This window comes from Carcharhinus amblyrhynchos, chromosome 25, assembly GCF_965287045.1.
Source record: "Carcharhinus amblyrhynchos chromosome 25, sCarAmb.v2.hapA, whole genome shotgun sequence".
NCBI lineage: Eukaryota > Metazoa > Chordata > Chondrichthyes > Carcharhiniformes > Carcharhinidae > Carcharhinus > Carcharhinus amblyrhynchos.
Window position 1 is genome coordinate 44,712,899 of NC_137348.1, and position 18,406 is coordinate 44,731,304.

At 44.3% G+C, this 18,406-nt stretch overlaps 1 protein-coding gene across 4 annotated transcripts in view; it reads left to right on the plus strand.

Moving 5' to 3' along the window:
* The window catches only part of exd3 (exonuclease 3'-5' domain containing 3), a 342,749-nt gene that overhangs the window by 169,736 nt on the left and 154,607 nt on the right, over positions 1 to 18,406 (plus strand). For all 4 annotated transcript variants that reach the window (XM_080212184.1, XM_080212185.1, XM_080212187.1 and 1 more), the window contains exons 13-17: positions 1,605 to 1,643; positions 6,447 to 6,613; positions 13,409 to 13,559; positions 14,478 to 14,691; positions 15,053 to 15,162. In XM_080212184.1, coding sequence (XP_080068310.1) covers positions 1,605 to 1,643; positions 6,447 to 6,613; positions 13,409 to 13,559; positions 14,478 to 14,691; positions 15,053 to 15,162 — 681 coding nt within the window. The remainder of the gene's footprint in view (positions 1 to 1,604; positions 1,644 to 6,446; positions 6,614 to 13,408; positions 13,560 to 14,477; positions 14,692 to 15,052; positions 15,163 to 18,406) is intronic.

The window sequence follows — 18,406 nt, forward strand, 5'->3', positions numbered from 1 at the left end:
CTAACCAATCTTCTGTTAACATATCTATAGAATGTGTTAGGATTCTCCTTAATCGTATCAACCAAAGTCTTCTCATGTCCTCTTTTAGCCCTTCTTAACTCACTCTTTAACTCCCTCCTAGCCAATCTAAAGCTTTCCAGTGCACTACCTGAGCCCTCAAGTCTCATCCTGACATAAGCCTCCTTTTTCCTTTTAACCAGTGAATCAACTTTTTTAGTGCACCATGGTTCCCTAGCTCGACCATTTCCTCCTTGCCTGACGGGGACATACATATCAAGGACTCGCAGTAGCTGCTCCTTGAAAAAACTCCACATTTCGGACGTTCCCAGTCCCTGTAATCTCCTAGTCCAACCTATGCTTCCTAATTCTCTCCTAATAGCCTCATAATTACCCTTCCCCCAGCTAAAACTACTGGCCCGAGGTTCATGCCTATCCCTTTCCATCACTAAAGTGAACATAACCGAATTGTGGTCACTATCACCAAAATGCACACCAACTTCCAAGTCTAGCACCTGGTCTGGCTCATTTCCCAGCACCAAATCCAATATAGCCTCACCTCTAGTTGGCCTATCTACATACTGAGTCAAAAAACCTTCCTGCACGCTTTGTACAAAAACTGACCCCTCTAATGAGCTATAGCTATAGCAATTCCAATCAATATTAGTAAAGTTAAAGTCCCCCATAACAATCACCCTATTACTTTCACTCCTAACCAGGATCGTCTCCGCAATCCTTTCCTCAACCCCTCTAGAACTTTTAGGAGGTCTATAAAAGACTCCCAACAGGGTGACCTCTCCTCTCCTATTTCTAATCTCCGCCCATACTACCTCAACAGACAAGTCCTCATCAAACTTCCTCTCTGACACTGTGATACAGTCCTTGACTAATAATGCTACCCCTCCCCCCCTTCTACCTCCTTCTCTACTCCGACTAAAGCATTTGAATCCCGGGACCTGCAACAACCATTCCTGACCCTGCTCTATCCATGTCTCTGAAATGGCCACTTTCATGTTACATGTTACACTTTCATGTTACACTTTCCTCCTCTATCCAATTAGTGAATATTAATCAGTTGCGTTACTAAGTTGTGAGTCTACTCACTGTCAGTAGGATGGTTTTGACTGCGTGCCTTTTCCTTGTGGGTCTGTTTTCCAGCAAGAGCCCCAATCTTGGATGATTTTACTCCCTTATCCACAGAAGAGTCACATTGGGCATTAACCCCATTTCTCTCTCTACCACTGCTGTCTGACCTGCCAGGGTTTTCCAGCACTTCCTGCTTTTATTTTAGATGCCCAGCATCTGCAGTATTTTACTGCAGTTATTTTAATTTGATTTTATTATCAGATCCATCTGGTTGGAATCAGCCAATCTGCAGAGTCAGGCAGCTCAATCCTGACATAGTCCATTGATATTGGCTGATTGAGTGATCACTTTGCCTCCAGACCATTGAGTGATCTTGCAGTGGAACTTGATCAATGACTATGATGACTGTTGGCTGGTACTAGGATTCATGATGGGCTAGGTGTGGAGTGGGGTGAGAAGAATGGAGGTAGGCAGAGGATCATACATTTCCTTCTCTAACACCATGTTCTTCATTCTTGCAGAAGAGTATGAGTGAAGAGAACTGGTCGGAGCACATTGAGGTTAGTTTTCCTCTCTTCAGCAAGTCTCACATTTTCCAGTCAGATCTTGTACAGCTTTTGACTAATTTGGCAATATCGACAGCTCAAATTGGGAAATTGTCTGGCTTAGCTCACCAGGTTTGGGGGTGGGGAGGCGGAGGATGATGTTAGCCTAGACCGCAACTTTTGCTTTTGATTTTGGCATTCGTGTTTCGCTCCAGGTATGATTTGATCGACCCACCGGGAAGTTTTATCAGAACAAACTTTATTTAAGAACACAGTTAGAATATTATAAAAAGAATTAGCATAACTTTTACCGATTAAACATGACAAAGTATAATTCTGAATAGTTAGCTATTTCTATTGTTCTAATTTAGTAGTATTCCCCATAGACCTGAACCCCATTCTTCAGAACCAGTTAGCACCAAAAACAGATATGTTTGTGTGGATGTTGGATTTTCAGCCACTTAACACTTCTGGACAGAAACTGATAAGTTTCTGTCTTCTGACTCTCAAACAGTAGGATCTCAGAGGAAGAGACTTATTTCCTGGCTGACTTCATTCTCCAACTTCAGAGAAAGGGAAAGAGAGGCACTGCTCCCTAACAACTTGATCAGCATCTCAGCTCGAGTTCTGCATGTAAGCTTAGTTCCACCCAGTCACCTGATATTACTGTGGATCAACCCAATCAATTCCTACTCTGCAAAACCCCAGAGGAAATCACTAAAATTAGAAGAATAGCATTAGTTCAGATAAAGACAAACATTCTAGCGGTTAGGAGCAATTTATGTTGCCACGGTAATAGTACAGCATGTCGGTTATAGACCCAGTGGCACTCAAAGATCCTGCATAAAAAACATGACAAATACATTCCTTCAAGACAAAGTATTGTGTAGCAGCATGGTGGCACTGCTGCCTCACAGTGCCAGGGACCCAGATTACATTCCCGGCTTGGGTCACTGCCTGTGCGGAGTCTGTACATTGGATGCATTGGTCATGCTAAATTCTCCCTCAGTGTACCTGAACAGGCGACAGAGAGTGGTGACTAGGGGATTTTCACAGTAACTTCATTGCAGTGTTAATGTAAGCTTACTTGAGATACTGATAAATAAACTTCAAAATTTTAAAAAGTATTGTCAGACGACGAGGAAGATAGCAACAAACTTCACAAGGACAGAAACAAGTTGATGAAATGGGTGAAAACTTCATAAAGTCCTGACAGGGCAGAAGGAGGCCCTTCGGCTCTCCAAGCCTGCACTGACCATGCTGCCCGACTTAACTAAAACCCCCTATCGTTCCGGGGACCATATCCCTCTATTCCCTTCCTATTCATGTATTTGTCAAGATGCCGCTTAAAAGTCACCATTTCCACTACCTCCCCCGGCAACGAGTTCCAGGCACCCACTACTTTTTGTGTAAAAACATCTGTCTCGTACATCTCCTTTAAACCTTGCCCCTCACATCTTAAACCTGTGCCCCCCAGTAATTTACTCTTCCACCCTGGGAAAAAGCTTCTGACTATCCACTCTGTCCATGCCTCTCATAATCTTGTAGACTTCGATCAGGTCTCCCCTCAACCTTCGTCATTCCAGTGAGAACAAACCAAGTTTCTCCAACCTCTCCTCATAGCTAATGCCCTCCATACCAGGCAACATCCTGGTAAATCTTTTCTGTACCCTCTCCAAGGCCTCCACATCCTTCTGGTAGTGTGGCGACCAGAATTGAACACTATGTTCCAAGTGCGGCCTAACTAAGGTTCTATAAAGCTGCAACATGACTTGCCAATTTTTAAATTCAATACCCCGGCCGATGAAGGCAAGCATGCCGTATGCCTTCTTGACTACCTTCTCCACCTGCATTGTCACTTTCAGTGACCTGTGTACCTTACACCCAGATCCCTCTGCCTGTTGATACTCTTAAGGGTTCTGCCATTTACTGTATATTTCCTATCTGTATTAGACCTTCCAAAATGCATTACCTCACATTTGTCCAAATTAAACTCCACCTTCCATCCCTCCACCCAAGTCTCCAATTGATCTATATCCTGCTGTATCCTCTGATGGTCCTCATCACAGGATCCTCATTGCCCCCTCCGCAAATCCACCAACCTTCGTGTTGTCCGCAAACTTACTAATCAATCCAGTTACATTTTCCTCCAAATCATTTATATATATTACAAACAGCAAAGGTCCCAGCACTGATCCCTGAGGAACACCACTTGTCACAGCCCTCCATTCAGAAACACACCCTTCCACTGCTACGCTCTATATTGTTTGACCGAGCCAGTTTTGTAACCACCTTGCCAGCTCACCTCTGATCCCATGCGACTTCACCTTCTACACCAGTCTGCCATGAGGGACCTTGTCAAAGACCTTACTGAAGTCCATGTAAACAATATCCACTGCCCTACCCTCATCAATCATTTTCGTCACTTCCTCAAAAAACTCGATCAAGTTCGTGAGTCACAACCACCCCTTCACAAAACCATGTTGCCTTCCACTAATACTTCACTTATTTCCAAGTGGGAATAAATCCTGACTCAAAGAATCCTCTCCAATAATTTCCCTATCACTGATGTAAGGCTCACCGGCCTGTAATTACGTGGATTATTCTTGCTACCCTTCTTAAAGGCTATTCTCCAATCCTCCAGGACCTCCCCTGTAGCCAGTGAGGATACAAAGAATTCTCTCAAGGCTTGAGAAATTTCCTCCCTTGCCTCTCTCACTATTCTGGGGTATATCCCATCAGGCCCTGGAGACTTGTCTACCTTGATGTTTTTCAAGAACCCCAATACCTCCTTTTTGATCTCAACATGACTCGAACTACACATCCTTTCTCAGACTCATCATGCACCAAATCCTTCTCTTTGGTGAATACTGACACAAAGTACTCATTTAATACCTCGCCCATTTCTTCTGGCTCCAAGCATAGATTCCTTCCCTTGCCCTTGAGTGGGCCACCCTCTCCCTGGCTACCCTCTTGCTCTTTTTATATGTATAAATAGCCTAGAGATTTTCCTTAATCCTGCTGGCCAATGCTTTTACGTGACCCCTTTTAGCCCTCCTTAATCCTTGCTTAAGTTTCTTTCTACTTTCCTTGTATTCCACACTTGCTTCGTATGTTCCCAGCCTCCTAGCTTTGACAAATGCTTCCTTTTTTGCTTTGACCAGGCTCACAATATCTCTCATTATCCAAGGTTCCCAAAACTTGCCATACTTATCCTTTATCCTTACAGGAATGTGCCGGCCCTGAATCCCTATCAACTTACACTTGAAAGCCTCCCACGTGCCAGATGTTGATTTGCCATCAAACATCTGCCCCAATCTCCATTCTTCAGTTCCTGCCTAATATTGTTGTAATGACCTTCCCCCAGTTTAGCACCTTCATCTGAGGACTACACTTATCTTTATCCATCAGTACCTTAAAGCTTACTGAATTATGGTCACTGTTCCTGAACTGCTCCCCTACTGAAACATCGACCACTTGGCCAGGCTCATTCCCCAATACCAGGTCCAGTGTGGCCCCTTCCCTAGTTGGATTATCTACATACTGTTTCAAAAAGCCCTCCTGGATGCTCCTTACAAATTCTGCCAACAAGTGTCAATCTTTGGACTATAGGAGGAAACCGAAGCACCTGGAGGAAACCTATGAGGACAGTCATCCAAGGCCGGAATTGAACCCGGGTTCCTGAGCTGTAAAGCAGCACTGTGCCGCCCGCACTTGACAGATGAATTTCAATACAGTGGGTGGTGAAACATTTTGATAGAGCGAATGAGCAGAGACAGTATACGTGAAATGGTTCAGTTTTAAGGATGGGGGGAGGCAGGGTGTGTTTACGGATACATCTTTGAAAGTGGCAGAAAGCACAGGAAACATTCAGCAGGTAAGGCAACATTTGAGGAGGAAATAATAAAGTTAACCCATTGGATAAAAACTTACTGACCTCAAACATGATAGTTTTTCCTGTCACCACAGATGCTGCCTGACCTGCTGAGTATTGTCAGCATTTTCAGATTCCTAGCATTCACAATATCCTTTTGAACGTGGCAGGGCAAGTTAACAAAGTGGTTAATAAAGCAACAGGTTATTGGGCTTTATAAATAGAGTAAAAAAAACCAGGGTTATTCGAAACCGATACAAAACATCAGTTCAGTCCCATCTCGAACATTGTGTACAATTTTGGATGCTGCTCCAAAAGATGTGAAGACATTGGAGAGTGTGGAGAAAAGCTTGATGAGAATGGTAACAGGGACATCGATATAAATAGACGAGGGGTTTGAAGGAAGTGTTTAAAATCATGAACAGATTGAATAAATAAAGAGAAACTGTTTGCAGTGGCTGAGGGATTGCTACTGAGAGGATTTACGGTCATTGCCAAAAAGCAACAGAGGAAAAAACATTTTTACACAACGTGTGTAAAGAATTTGGAATACAACTGGATTATGTTGTTGCGATGGATAATGATTCATTCATGAATTGCAATGGGGAATTCAATCAGCTGGATTGCTCTTTGAAAGGGCTAGGATGCTCTTGATGGACTGAATGGCTATATTCAATGATTCTGTAAAATAAATAATTGTAGGCATCTCTTAAAATATTTTCTGTCTGACTCTGGGAGTTGGATGGGTACTCTTTACTTTGGCACCATAGTGTTAATGTTCTTTTTTATATTCTTCTGGTGACCATGCAGCAAATGCTGCTGTTTTTAGAATCATTTGAATCAAATCTTCCTTTAAAAAGCCATATGTTAGATACATGCCCAGTATTTGGAGTGATTTGGAATGCTGCTATGGCCTTTGCCTTATTGGGCTGTTTGTCTTTCAGGCTGTATTGGGGGAGAATCCCCAGCTGCAGGGGCAATTTTTGAGCTTGCTGGCAAGATACACAGATGTGGACACCGTCGCTAGCTGGGCACTGAGGCTCAATGTACCCCTAGAAAAGTTATCTTATCACATTGCTGAGCGACTGAAGGAGCTGGAAAACGTCAAATTGTAAGCTTCATCACGATTGATAAATATTTAGACAGACATGTACATTCGCAATGGGTGTGCACTTGTTTCTTAGTTTCTCAATCCTTGACAATTTTTTGCATTGTTTGTCATTTTTTATTCATTTGTGGGATGTGGGCATCACTGGCTGGCCAGCATTTATTGCCCATCCCTGGTTGCTCTTGAGAAGGTGATGATGAGCTGCCTTCTTGAATTGCTGCAGTCCACATGCTATGGGCTGACCCACAATGCTGTTAAGAAGGAAATTCCAGGATTTTGACCCAGCAACTGTGAAGGAACAGCGATATATTTCCAAGTCGGGATTGTGTGTCGCTTGGAGAGGAACTTGCAGCTGATGGTGTTCCCATGTATCTGCTGCCCTTGTCCTTATAGATGGAAGTGGTCGTGGATTTGGAAGGTGCTGTCGAAGGATCTTTGGTGAATTGCTGCAGTGCATTTTGTAGATAGTACACTGCTGCTACTGAGCGTAGGTGTTGGAGGGAATGAATGTTTGTAGATGTGGTGCCAATCAAACAGGCTGTTTTGTCCTAGATGGTGTCAACTTCTTGATTGTTGTTGGAGTTGTACCTGTCCAGGCAAGTGGGAGCATTCCCGTTTATGCCTTGTGATGGTGGATAGGCTTTGGGGAGTCAGGAGATAGAGTCATAGAGGTTTACAGCATGGAAACAGGCCCTTTGGTCCAACTTATCCATGCCGCCCTTTCCTTTTTTAAACGCTTAAGCTCATCCCAATTGTCCACATTTGGGCCATATCCCTCTATACCCATCGTATCCATGTAACTATCTAAATGCTTTTTAAAAGATAAAATTGTGTCCGCCTCTACTACTACCTCTAGCAGCTTGTTCCAGACACTCACAACCCTCTGTGTGAAAAAATTTCCCCTCTGGACACTTTTTTATCTCTCCTCTCTCACCTTAAACCTATGCCCCCTAGTTTTAGACTCCCCTATCTTTGGGAAAAGATATTGACTATCTATCTGTGCCCCTCATTGTTTTATAGACTTCTATAAAATTACCCCTCAGCCTTCTATGCTCCAGAGGAAAAAGTCCCAGTCTATCCAGCCTCTCCTTACAACTCAATCCATCAAATCCCATTGGATCCTAGTAAATCTTTTCTGCACTCTTTCTAATTTAATAATATCCATTCTATAATAGAGTGACCAGAATTGCACGCAGTATTCCAAGTGTGGCCTTACCAAAGTCTTGTACAGCTTCAACAAGACATCCCAATTCCTGTGTTGGATGTTCTAACTGATGAAACCGAGCATGCCGAATGCCTTCTTCACCACTCTGTCCGCCTGTGACTCCACTTTCAAGGAGCTATGAACACGTACCCCTAGATCCCTTTGTTCTTTAACTCTCTCCAACGCCCTACCATTAACTGAGTAAGTCCTGCCCTGGTTCACTCTACCAAAATGCAACACCTCACATTTGTCTAAATTAAACTCCATCTGCCATTCTTCAGCCCATTGGCCCAATTGATCAAGATCTCGTTGCAATTGGAGATAACTTTCTTCACTGTCCACTATGCCACCAATCTTAGTGTCATTTGCAAACTTTCTAACCACTCTTCCTATATTCTCATCCAAATTGTAATATAAATGACAAATAACAGTGGACCCAGCACTGATCCCTGAAGCACACCGCTGGTCACAGGCATCCAGTTTGAAAAACAACCCTTTACAACCACCCTCTGACTTCTGTCAAGAAGCCAATTTTGTATCCATTTAGATATTTCACCCTGGATCTCGTAAGATTTAACCTGATGCAACAAGCTACCATGCGGTACTTTGTCAAAGGCTTTGCTAAAGTCCATGTAGACAACATTAACTGCACTGCCCTCGTCTACCTTCTTGGTTACCTCTTCAAAAAACTCAATTAAATTTGTGAAGCATGATTTTCCACTCACAAAGCCATGCTGACTGTCCCTAATCAGTCCTTGCGTCTCTGATTGCCTGTAGATCCTGTCTCTCAAAATACCTTCCAACAATTTACTCACCACAGATGTGAGGCTCACTGGCCTGTAGTTCCCAGGCTTTTCCCTGTAGCCCTTTTTAAACAAAGACACACCATTTGCCACTCTCCAATCTTCAGGCTCCTCACCTGTGACAATCGATGATTCAAATATCTTGGCTAGGGGCCCGCAATTTCCTCCCTAGCCTCCTGTGATATACCTCGTCAGGTCCCGGGGATTTATCTATCTTGATGCGCTTTAAGACTTCCAGCACCTTCTTCTCTGTAATATGTACACTTCTCAAGACATCACTATTTATTCCCCCAAGTTCCCTAACATCCATGCTTTTCTTACCAGTAATACTGATGAGAAATATTCAGTTAGGATCTCACCCATCTCTTGTGGACCCACACATAGATGACCTTGTTGATCCTTAAGAGGCCCCACTCCCTCCCTTGTTACTCTTTTGCCCTTTATGTATTTGTAGAAGCTCTTTGGATTCTCCTTTCCCTTATCTGCCAAAATAATCTCGTGTCCCCATTTTGCCCTCTGATTTCTCTCTGAACTCTACTCCTACATCCCCCATACTCTTCAAGGGATTCACTTGATCCCAGCTGCCTTTGCATGTCATGTGCCTCTTTCTTCTCCTTGACCAGGGCCTCAATATCCTGAGTCATCCAGGGTTCCCTACTTCTGCCAGCCTTGTCCTTCACTCTGAGAGGAATGTGTTTACCCTGAACCCTAGTTAACACACTTTTGAAAGCATGCCACTTACCAGATGTCCGTTTTCCTTCCCACAGGTGCCCCCTAATAACTTTTGAAAGTTCCTGTCTGGTACCATCAAAATTGGCCTTGCCCCAGTTTAGAATTTTAACTTTTGGGCCAGACCTATCATTCTCCATAGCTATCTTAAAACTAATGGAATTATGGTCACTGGTCTCAAAGTAATTCCTCACTAACACTTCTGTCACCTGCCCTTCCTTATTTCCCAGGAGGTCAAGTTTTGCCCCCCTCTAGTTGGACCATCCACATACTGAATGAGAAATTCCTCCTGAATACACTCGACAACTTTCTCTCTATCCAACCCTCTAATACTATGGCTTTCCCAGTCAGTGTTGAGAAAGTTAAAATCTCTGACTATTACCACCCTATTTTTCTTGGCGCTTTCTGTAATCTCCTGATATATGTGCTCCTCAATTTCCCGACGACTATTAGGGGGTCTATAGTACAACCTTATCAAAGTGATTTTCCCCTTCTTATTTCTCAGTTCTACCCATATAGACTCAGTGGGCGAACCCTCAGATATATCCCCTCTCAGTACAGCCGTGATGCTTTCCCGAATCAAAAGTGCAACTCCCCCTCCTCTCTTACCTCTTGTTCTATCTTTCCTGTAGCATCTGTACCCTGGAACATTGAGCTATCAGTCCTGTCTCTCCCTTAGTCATGTTTCAGTTATTGCTATAATATCCCAGTCCCATGTACCCACCCATACCCTGAGTACATCTGCCTTGCCCGTCAAGCCTCTTGCATTGAAATAAATGCAGTTTAATCTGCACTTCCCTTGCTCTCTGCTTTTGCCTGATCTGTCTGGCACGAGGATTATTGACACTGCACTTATTACTTAATGTGCTCTCTTTAACTTCTGTACTGTTCTCAAACTTCTCTTCTGTCTCCCTACTGGTTTGGATCCTACCGCCCTGCCAAACTAGTTTAAACCCTCCCGAGTGGCTCTAGCAAATCTCCCCGCCAGGATGTTAGTCTCCCTCCAGTTCAGGTATAATCTGTCCCTCTTGAACAGGCCAGTCCTTCGCCAGAAGAGATCCCAATGATCCAAAAATCTAAACCCCTGCCCCCTACACCAGCTCTCAAGCCACACATTCATCTGCCTAATCCCCCCATTTGTACTCTCAGTGGCGGCAGCGGTAGTGGTCCTGAAATTATCACCTTTGTGGTCCTGCACTTCAGCCTTCTGCCTAACTCTCTGTTACAGTGGTAGCTAGCATGTAGAGAAAGATCACCTTAATACAAGGTAGGTTCTGATAGCAGCAAGGAAGAAACTGTTCTTGAGTGTATATGTGAGTTCAGACTTCTGTATCATCTTCCCAATGGAAGCAGGTGGAAGAGAGAATGTCCAGGGTGGGTGGGGTCCTTAATTATGCTGGCTGCTTTTCCGAGGCAGCGGGAAGTGTAGACAGAGTCAATGGATGGGAGACTGGTTTGCGTAATGGATTGGGCTACATTATGGTTTCCTGTGGTCCTGGACGGAGTGTCAGCATGGGGGGGACCAGGACAGGTTGTTGGTGACCTGTACACCCAAAAACTTGAAGCTTTCGACCATTTCTACTTCGTCCCCATTGATGTGTACAGGGGCATGTTCTCCTTTACGCTTCCTGAAGTCGATGACAATCTCTTTTGTTTTGTTGACATTGAGGGAGAGATTATTGTTGCCGCACCAGTTCACCAGATTCTCTATCTCATTCCTGTACTCTGTCTCGTCATTGTTTAAAATCTGACCCACTCAGGTGGTATCATCAGCAGACCTGAAGATCGAATTGGAGGGGAATTTGGCCGCACAGTCACACGTGTATAAGGAATATAGTAGGGTGCTGAGAACAGCCTTTTGGGGCACTGCTGTTGAGGATGATTGTAGAGATGTTGTTGCCTGTACTTACAGATTATGGTCCGTGGGTTAGGAAGTTCAGGATCCAGTTGTGAAGGGAGGAGCTGAACCCCAGACCATGGGGTTTGGAGGTGAATTTTGCAGGAATAATAGTGTTGAAGGCTGTGCTGACTATAGTCAATAAATAGGTGTCTGACATAGATGTCTTTGAGAAAGTAAGGAGATGTGGGATAGAAGGAAATTTGGCCGATGGATAAGTAACTGGCTATCTCATAGAATATGGAGATGCGGGCATTAGACTGGGGTAAACACAGTAAGAAGTCTTACAACACCAGGTTAAAGTCCAACAGGTTTATTTGGTAGCAAATGCCACTAGCTTTCGGAGTGCTGCTCCTTTGTCAGGTGAGTGGGGAGTTCTGATCACAGACAGGGCATATAAAGGCACACGCTCAGTTTACAGAATACTGTACACTTCTACCGAATACTTCAGTCGTCACGGCCATTCGGCCTCTGATCTGTGGGTAAGCGTTGTCCAAGGCGGCCTTCACGATACACGACAGCGCAGAGTCGCTGAGCAGAGACTGATAGCCAAGTTGCGCACACAGGAGGACGGCCTCAACAGGGATCTTGAGTTCATGTCACACTATCTGTAACCCCCATGACTTGGTGGGGCTTGCAAAATCTCACTTATTGTCCTTTTTGGAGACAGTACACATCTCTTTAACCTATGCATAATACTATCTCCACTCACATTGTCTGCACCTTTAAGCCTTGATTCGCTGTAAAGACTCACATTCTAATCAGTATTCTGTAAACTGAGTGTGTGCCTTTATATGCCCTGTCTGTGATCAGAACTCTCCATTCACCTGACGAAGGAGCAGCGCCCTGAAAACCAGTGGCATTTTCTACCAAATAAACCTGTTGGACTTTAACCTGGTGTTGTGAGACTTCTTACTGTATTTACCCCAGCCCAATGCCAGCATCTCCACATCATATCTCATAGAAAGCAGAGGGTGGTGCTGGATGGAAAATTTTCAGACTGGAGGCCAGTTACCAGCGGTGTACCACAGGGATCAGTGCTGGGTCGTCTGCTATTTGTGATTTTTATCAATGATTTGGAAGAGGGGGCTGAAGGGTGGGTTAGTAAATTTGCTGATGACACCAAGATTGGTGGAGTGGTGGATGAGGTGGAGGGCTCTCGCAGGCTGCAAAGAGACATTGATAGGATGCAGAGCTGGGCCGAAAAGTGGCAGATGGAATTTAACCTTGATAAGTGCCAGGTGATTCATTGTGGTAGGACAAACTTGAATGTAGATTACAGGGTCAATGGCAGGGTTCTGAGAAATGTGGAGGAACAGAGAGATCTTGGGTTCATATCCACAGATCTCTGAAGGTTGCCACTCGACTGGATAGAGACGTGAAAAAGGCTTATAGTGTGTTAGCGTTTATTAATAGGAGGTTTGAGTTTGAGTTGTGGGGTTATGCTGCAACTGTACAGGACCTTGATGAGACCACATTTGGAAGATTGTGTGCAATTCTGGTCACCTCGCTATAAGAAGGATGTGGAAGCGTTGGAGAGAGGATTATATTTAGCACTCAAGCTAAATATAATTTATGTATGTAACAAACAATAAAGGATAAACAATAAGGGATCCTTGCTGTATTCCACCTGACACTTGCTCCAATCACTCAAACATTCTTCTACTACCACCCTTTGTGTCATATCACCTTGATATCACCGAATCCACCTTGCCAAGTTTCCCTGAATTCCATGTGCTTCAACTTTCTCAATCAGTCTCCCATGTGGGACCTTGTTAAAGGCTTTGCTAAAATCCATATAAACTACATCAACTGAACTTCCCTCAACTACCCTCTCATTTTCTCACATTTCTCTTACCCACAAATATGTGACACATTACACTGAAGAGTAATATTCCTCTGTGCACATACATTATGTGAGCCAGTCATGTTATTACTGTTGAGAAAGAAACAGAGTTAACTCTTCTGAAAGAGTCATGCAGGTTCAAAAATGTTAATTGTTTCTCTCTGCACCGGTGCTGCCAGACCTGCTGAATTTTCCCTGTGTTTTCTGTTTTTAGATTTCAAACATTTGCAGTAATTTGCTTTTAATTATCTTGTTACCGTTTCACTTGTTTTGGTATCTGTATGTCTCAGGTTTTAACTGAAGCCAGTCACTATTACAGGATAGGTTTAGAGAGCAGTTGTACAGAGGAGAGTCGAGAAGAGAGAGAGACCAGGAGGAAGTTCTACTATCAGCTACCAATTCCGACTGAGAGCATTCATTTCCTGGACCATCTCGATCAATTAAAGAACTGTGCAACTCATGTACTCCAGGTCAGCAGCACAATGGTTAATCCTGCCATAGTCAACAACTTGTGTAATAAGGACTCAGAGATGTTCTGGTAATGTCTCTCTTGTCTCTCCTTTCCTTTTCTCACTCTTCCCCACATTCTCTTCTCCCTCATCCAAACTGTGGGATGTTCCAGCAACAGCAAAAACTATATTGCTAAATCACAGCTGATTTATGATATCATTGGTGAATCCAATGGAGTCTAGGTGTATCCACCTACTTCTATCTGAAAAAACAGAATGAGTATTTTATTCCATATCAGAAATGCAACTGTTCTTGAAAAACTGCTAAATATAATACTGTGATCTATAACTTAGGATCACATCCACTGATGTGCATATGCACACACACACGCGCACACACATTCATTGAGTCCCAGTCATTCCAAATCTGTAATTCCCCAAAGCCCCAGCCCTGCACAGTCAAACAGGAATCACCAGTTGATGATCAAGAATGGAAATACCACTTTACTGGTCCCACTTAACCCAGACACACTGAGGACAATGAAAACAAGCTGTTAATGCAAACTCAGGGTGTGGAGATGCCGGCATTGGACTGGGGTAAAAACAGAAAGAAGTCTCACAAGATCAGCTTAAAGTCCAACAGGTTTTTCTGTGTCGATTTGTGCAATCTTCTTGGAGATTCTCTCCACTTGGAACCAGCAGTTTGCGATGTTGATGGTAGTCATGATGTGGAGATGCCGACGTTGGACTGGGGTAAAAACAGAACCTGTTGGACTTTAAGCTGGTGTTGTGAAACTTCTTTCTGTTAATTCAAACTCAGTATAGAACCTGTATTCAATGAATGAACAACGCTGCTTATACCTGTGAGCAAATACTGCTGCTGGTAGTGGTGGGTAAACGTGATATAACGCTGTTGTGAACTCTGTGGTTCTGATGCAGGCTGGTAATGTTGTGGGAATCGATATGGAATGGAGACCTACTTTTGGAGTGCTGACTAACACACGAGTATCTATCGTACAAATTGCAATGAAAGACTGCGTGTATCTCCTGGACTTGCCTCAGCTTGTGAAACAGTCAGAGTCTGAATGCCGGCAAGCTGAACTTACCCACTTCATTCAGACTTTATTCACTGACCACACCATAACTAAACTAGGTAACTATTCCAAAGCAATACTCAGTGTGTTTGCAGTTTTTTTTTTAATTCTCAGAAGCTCTGGCTGGTGTCCCAGTTCCCAGTACACTCCCAGCTGGAGTATTGTGGCTGTACACATCTGTGAGTGTCTCATTCAATCCATTGTTGGTTTTCGAACTTAGCTTGCTCAGACACTTTGTCAGACCCCATTGTCTATCCTTTAGATAGATGCAAACTCCAGATAGGGAGCTGAACTCACGATCCAGAGTGGTTCCAGAGCAGGTCTGAAACCCAGTTGTGCTTCACTGCAGTAGCAGCTTCAAGGTCCTTGGCTTGGTTTGGAATGGCTTGTTATCTTGTTTTGACTTTTGTTTTTTTTTAGGTTATGCTACAGCAGGGGATCTGCGGACTCTGTCGACAGCCTACCCCATGATAAAGGATGTAGTGCAATTCACAGCAGGAGTATTGGATCTTTTAAATGTACATAAAGAGGTTTGTTGATGGTCTGCAGGTCAGACCTCTTGTTTAGATCACAGTTTGACTTTGAATATATTCGTACTTTTAGCCTCCCAGCCCATGTAGCCCTTGACATAAATGAATGTTTGCTTTCTCAGCATCAAGTGAGTATTGATGAGAACTGTATTAGATGGTTAGAAGTTTTTTTTTTCATTTTCACATAATTTTCACGTGAGGTCCACCATAGTGCATGTTGATGAGGTGATATGGAGGTTCTGCTGGGGAGAACGGGGAGGCATGTTTGGTTTGATGTGTATAAGGAGTTTAAGGAGATTTTTTATGGTACTCAGCAGAAATATATTCCGATGCTAATGAAGGACTGTAGAAGAAGGGATAACCAGCCGTGATCATCGAAGGAGATAAAAGAGAGTATTAAATTAAAACCTGATGCGTTCAGAGTGGCTAAAAATAGTGGGCGATTAGAAGATTGGGAAAGATTTAAAAATCAACAAAGAATGACTAAGAAGGTGATAAAGGAAAGATGGAGTACGAAGCTAAACTAGCTCTAAATATAAAAAATGAGAGTAAAAGTTTTTACAAATATATAAAGAAGAAGAGACTGTCTAGAGTGAATGTTGGACCCTTGGAGGATGAGAGGGGGGATTTAGCAGTGGGCGAGGAGGAAATGGCCAAGGTTTTAAGTAAGTTTTTTGCCTCGGTCTTCACGAGGAGGACACGAATAGTTTGCCGGATATTAAAGACAGAAGGATGGTAGGAGTTGAGGGCCTGAATGCGATTACTGTCACTAGAGAGGTAGTGCTTGACAGACTAACGGGACTGAAGGTGGACAAGTCCCTGGGACTGGATGGAATGCATCCCAGGATTCTGAAAGAAATGGCAGAAGTGATAGCGGATGCCTTGGTAATTATTTATCAAAACTCGTTGGACTCCAGGGAAGTGCTGGAAGATTGGAAAACGGCTAATGTTACGCCGCTGTTTAAAAAAGGTAGCAGACAAAAGGCAGGGAATTATAGGCCGGTTAGTTTAACGTCTGTAGTTGGAAAAAATGCTAGAACCCTTCATCAAAGAAGAAATAGCGAGGCACCTAGAAAAGAATGGTTTGATCGCGCAGACGCAGCACGGATTCATTAAGGGGAAGCCGTGTTTGACGAATTTATAGGATTTCTATGAGGTTGTGACTAGTGCGGTAGACAGAGGGGAACCGGTGGATGTGGTGTTTTTAGATTTCCAAAAGGCGTTTGATAAGGTGCCTCACAAAAGGTTGCTACAGAAGGTTAGGGTGCACAGAGTTGGGGGTAAGGTGTTAGTGTGGATAGAGAATTGGCTGTCTAACAGGAAGCAGAGAGTTGGAATCAATGGGTGCTATTCTGGTTGGCAGTTGGTGACTAGTGGAGTGCCGCAGGGATTGGTGCTGGGGCCTCAACTATCTACCGTTTACATAGATGATCTGGAGGAGGGGGCTGAGTGTAGGGTGACAAAATTTGCTGATGACACGAAGATGAGTGGAAAAGTAAATTGCGTGGAGGGTGTGGAAAGTCTGCAGAGAGATCTGGATAGGCTGAGCGAGTGGGTGAGGACCTGGCAGATGGAGTATAATGTTAGCAAGTGTGAGGTTTTCCACTTTGGTAGAAATAATAGTAGGAGGGATTATTATTTAAAAGGCGAAAAGCTGCAGCATGCTACGGTGCAGAGGGACCTGGGGGTCCTTGTGCACGAATCGCAAAAACCCAGTCTGCAGGTGCAGCAGGTGATGCAAAGAACAAAGAACAACCCAGCACGGGAAACAGGCCCTTCAGCCCAACGAACCCGCGCCACCGCATCACCCTACACCTATTCTACCCTGCGTGTCTACGAATGGAACCCCTAACTTAGCCAGATTCAGGGGAGAATAGTGTCAATTTAGTAAACCAATCAGCCTAAGAGCACATCTTTGGGGTGTGGGAGGAAACCGGAGCGCCCGGAGGAAACCCACGCATCCACAGGGAGAATGCACAAACTCCCACTGACACAGGCCCAAATCCATGTATCTGCACAGCTAGCAGTGCTAGTCACTGAGCTGTTGCGGCGCCTGTCTATCGGTCCAGGATCAAGCACACACACCGACACGAAGTACTAGGCCACTCCCGGAACCTCCAAGAGCAGCCCACGCACGACCCACCGTGTGCATGCCCCTCGTTTGACAACGAGGTGGACCTCCACCTGCGGAATAAAAAGACAAAAACGTTAACTTACAGGTCTGCATTTCCGGTGCCTCCCGAGGTTCTGACCTTATTTAATAGCCCCTACCATAACCCTCCATCCTCGTTTCACTCATGTGCCTATCTAACTGAACCTTAAACGAGCCCAACGTTCCTCCCTCCACCACCCTACTCGGTAGCGCGTTCCATACCCCCACAACTCTCTGCGTAAAGAACCTTCCTCTCATATCCAAATTATACCTCTCCCCCCTCACCCTTAAATCATGACCTCTCGTATTTGTACCCAGTCTAGGGAGCAGTCTCTCACTATCGACTCTATCTATTCCCTTCAGTATCTTATATACCTCTATCATGTCCCTCCTCAACCTCCGTCTTTCCAAGGAGAAAAGTCCCAGTTTCTCCAACCTTTCAACCTCCAACCTGATCAAGAAGGCGAATGGGATGTTGGCCTTTATAGCGAGGGGGATAGAATATAAAAACAGGGAGGTCTTGCTGCAACTGTACAGGGTACTGGTGAGGCCACAGCTGGAGTACTGTGTGCAGTTTTGGTCGCCGCACTTGTGGAAGGATATATTCGCCTTGGAGGGAGTGCAGAGGAGGTTCACTAGGCTGATACCGGAGATAAGGGGGTTGGCCTATGAAGAGAGACTGAATAGACTGGGTCTGTACTCGTTGGAGTTTAGAAGGCTGAGGGGGGATCTTATAGAGACATATAAGATAATGAAGGGGATGGATAGGGTAGAGGTAGAGAGATTCTTCCTGTTTAGAAAGGACAGCAGGACTAGAGGGCACAGCCTCAAGATGGCAGGGGGGTGTGCAGTTTAGATCAGAGTTGAGGAGGAACTTCTTCACTCAAAGGGTGGTGAATCTCTGGAATTCTCTGCCCGTTGAAGTGGTGGAGGCTGCCTCGCTAAATATATTTAAGTCACGGGTAGATAGGTTTCTGATAGACAGGGGAATTAAGGGTTATGGGGAGAAAGCAGGAAAGTGGAACTGATCCACTTCAGATCAGCCATGATCTTATTGAATGGCGGGGCAGGCTCGAAGGGCTAGAAGGCCTA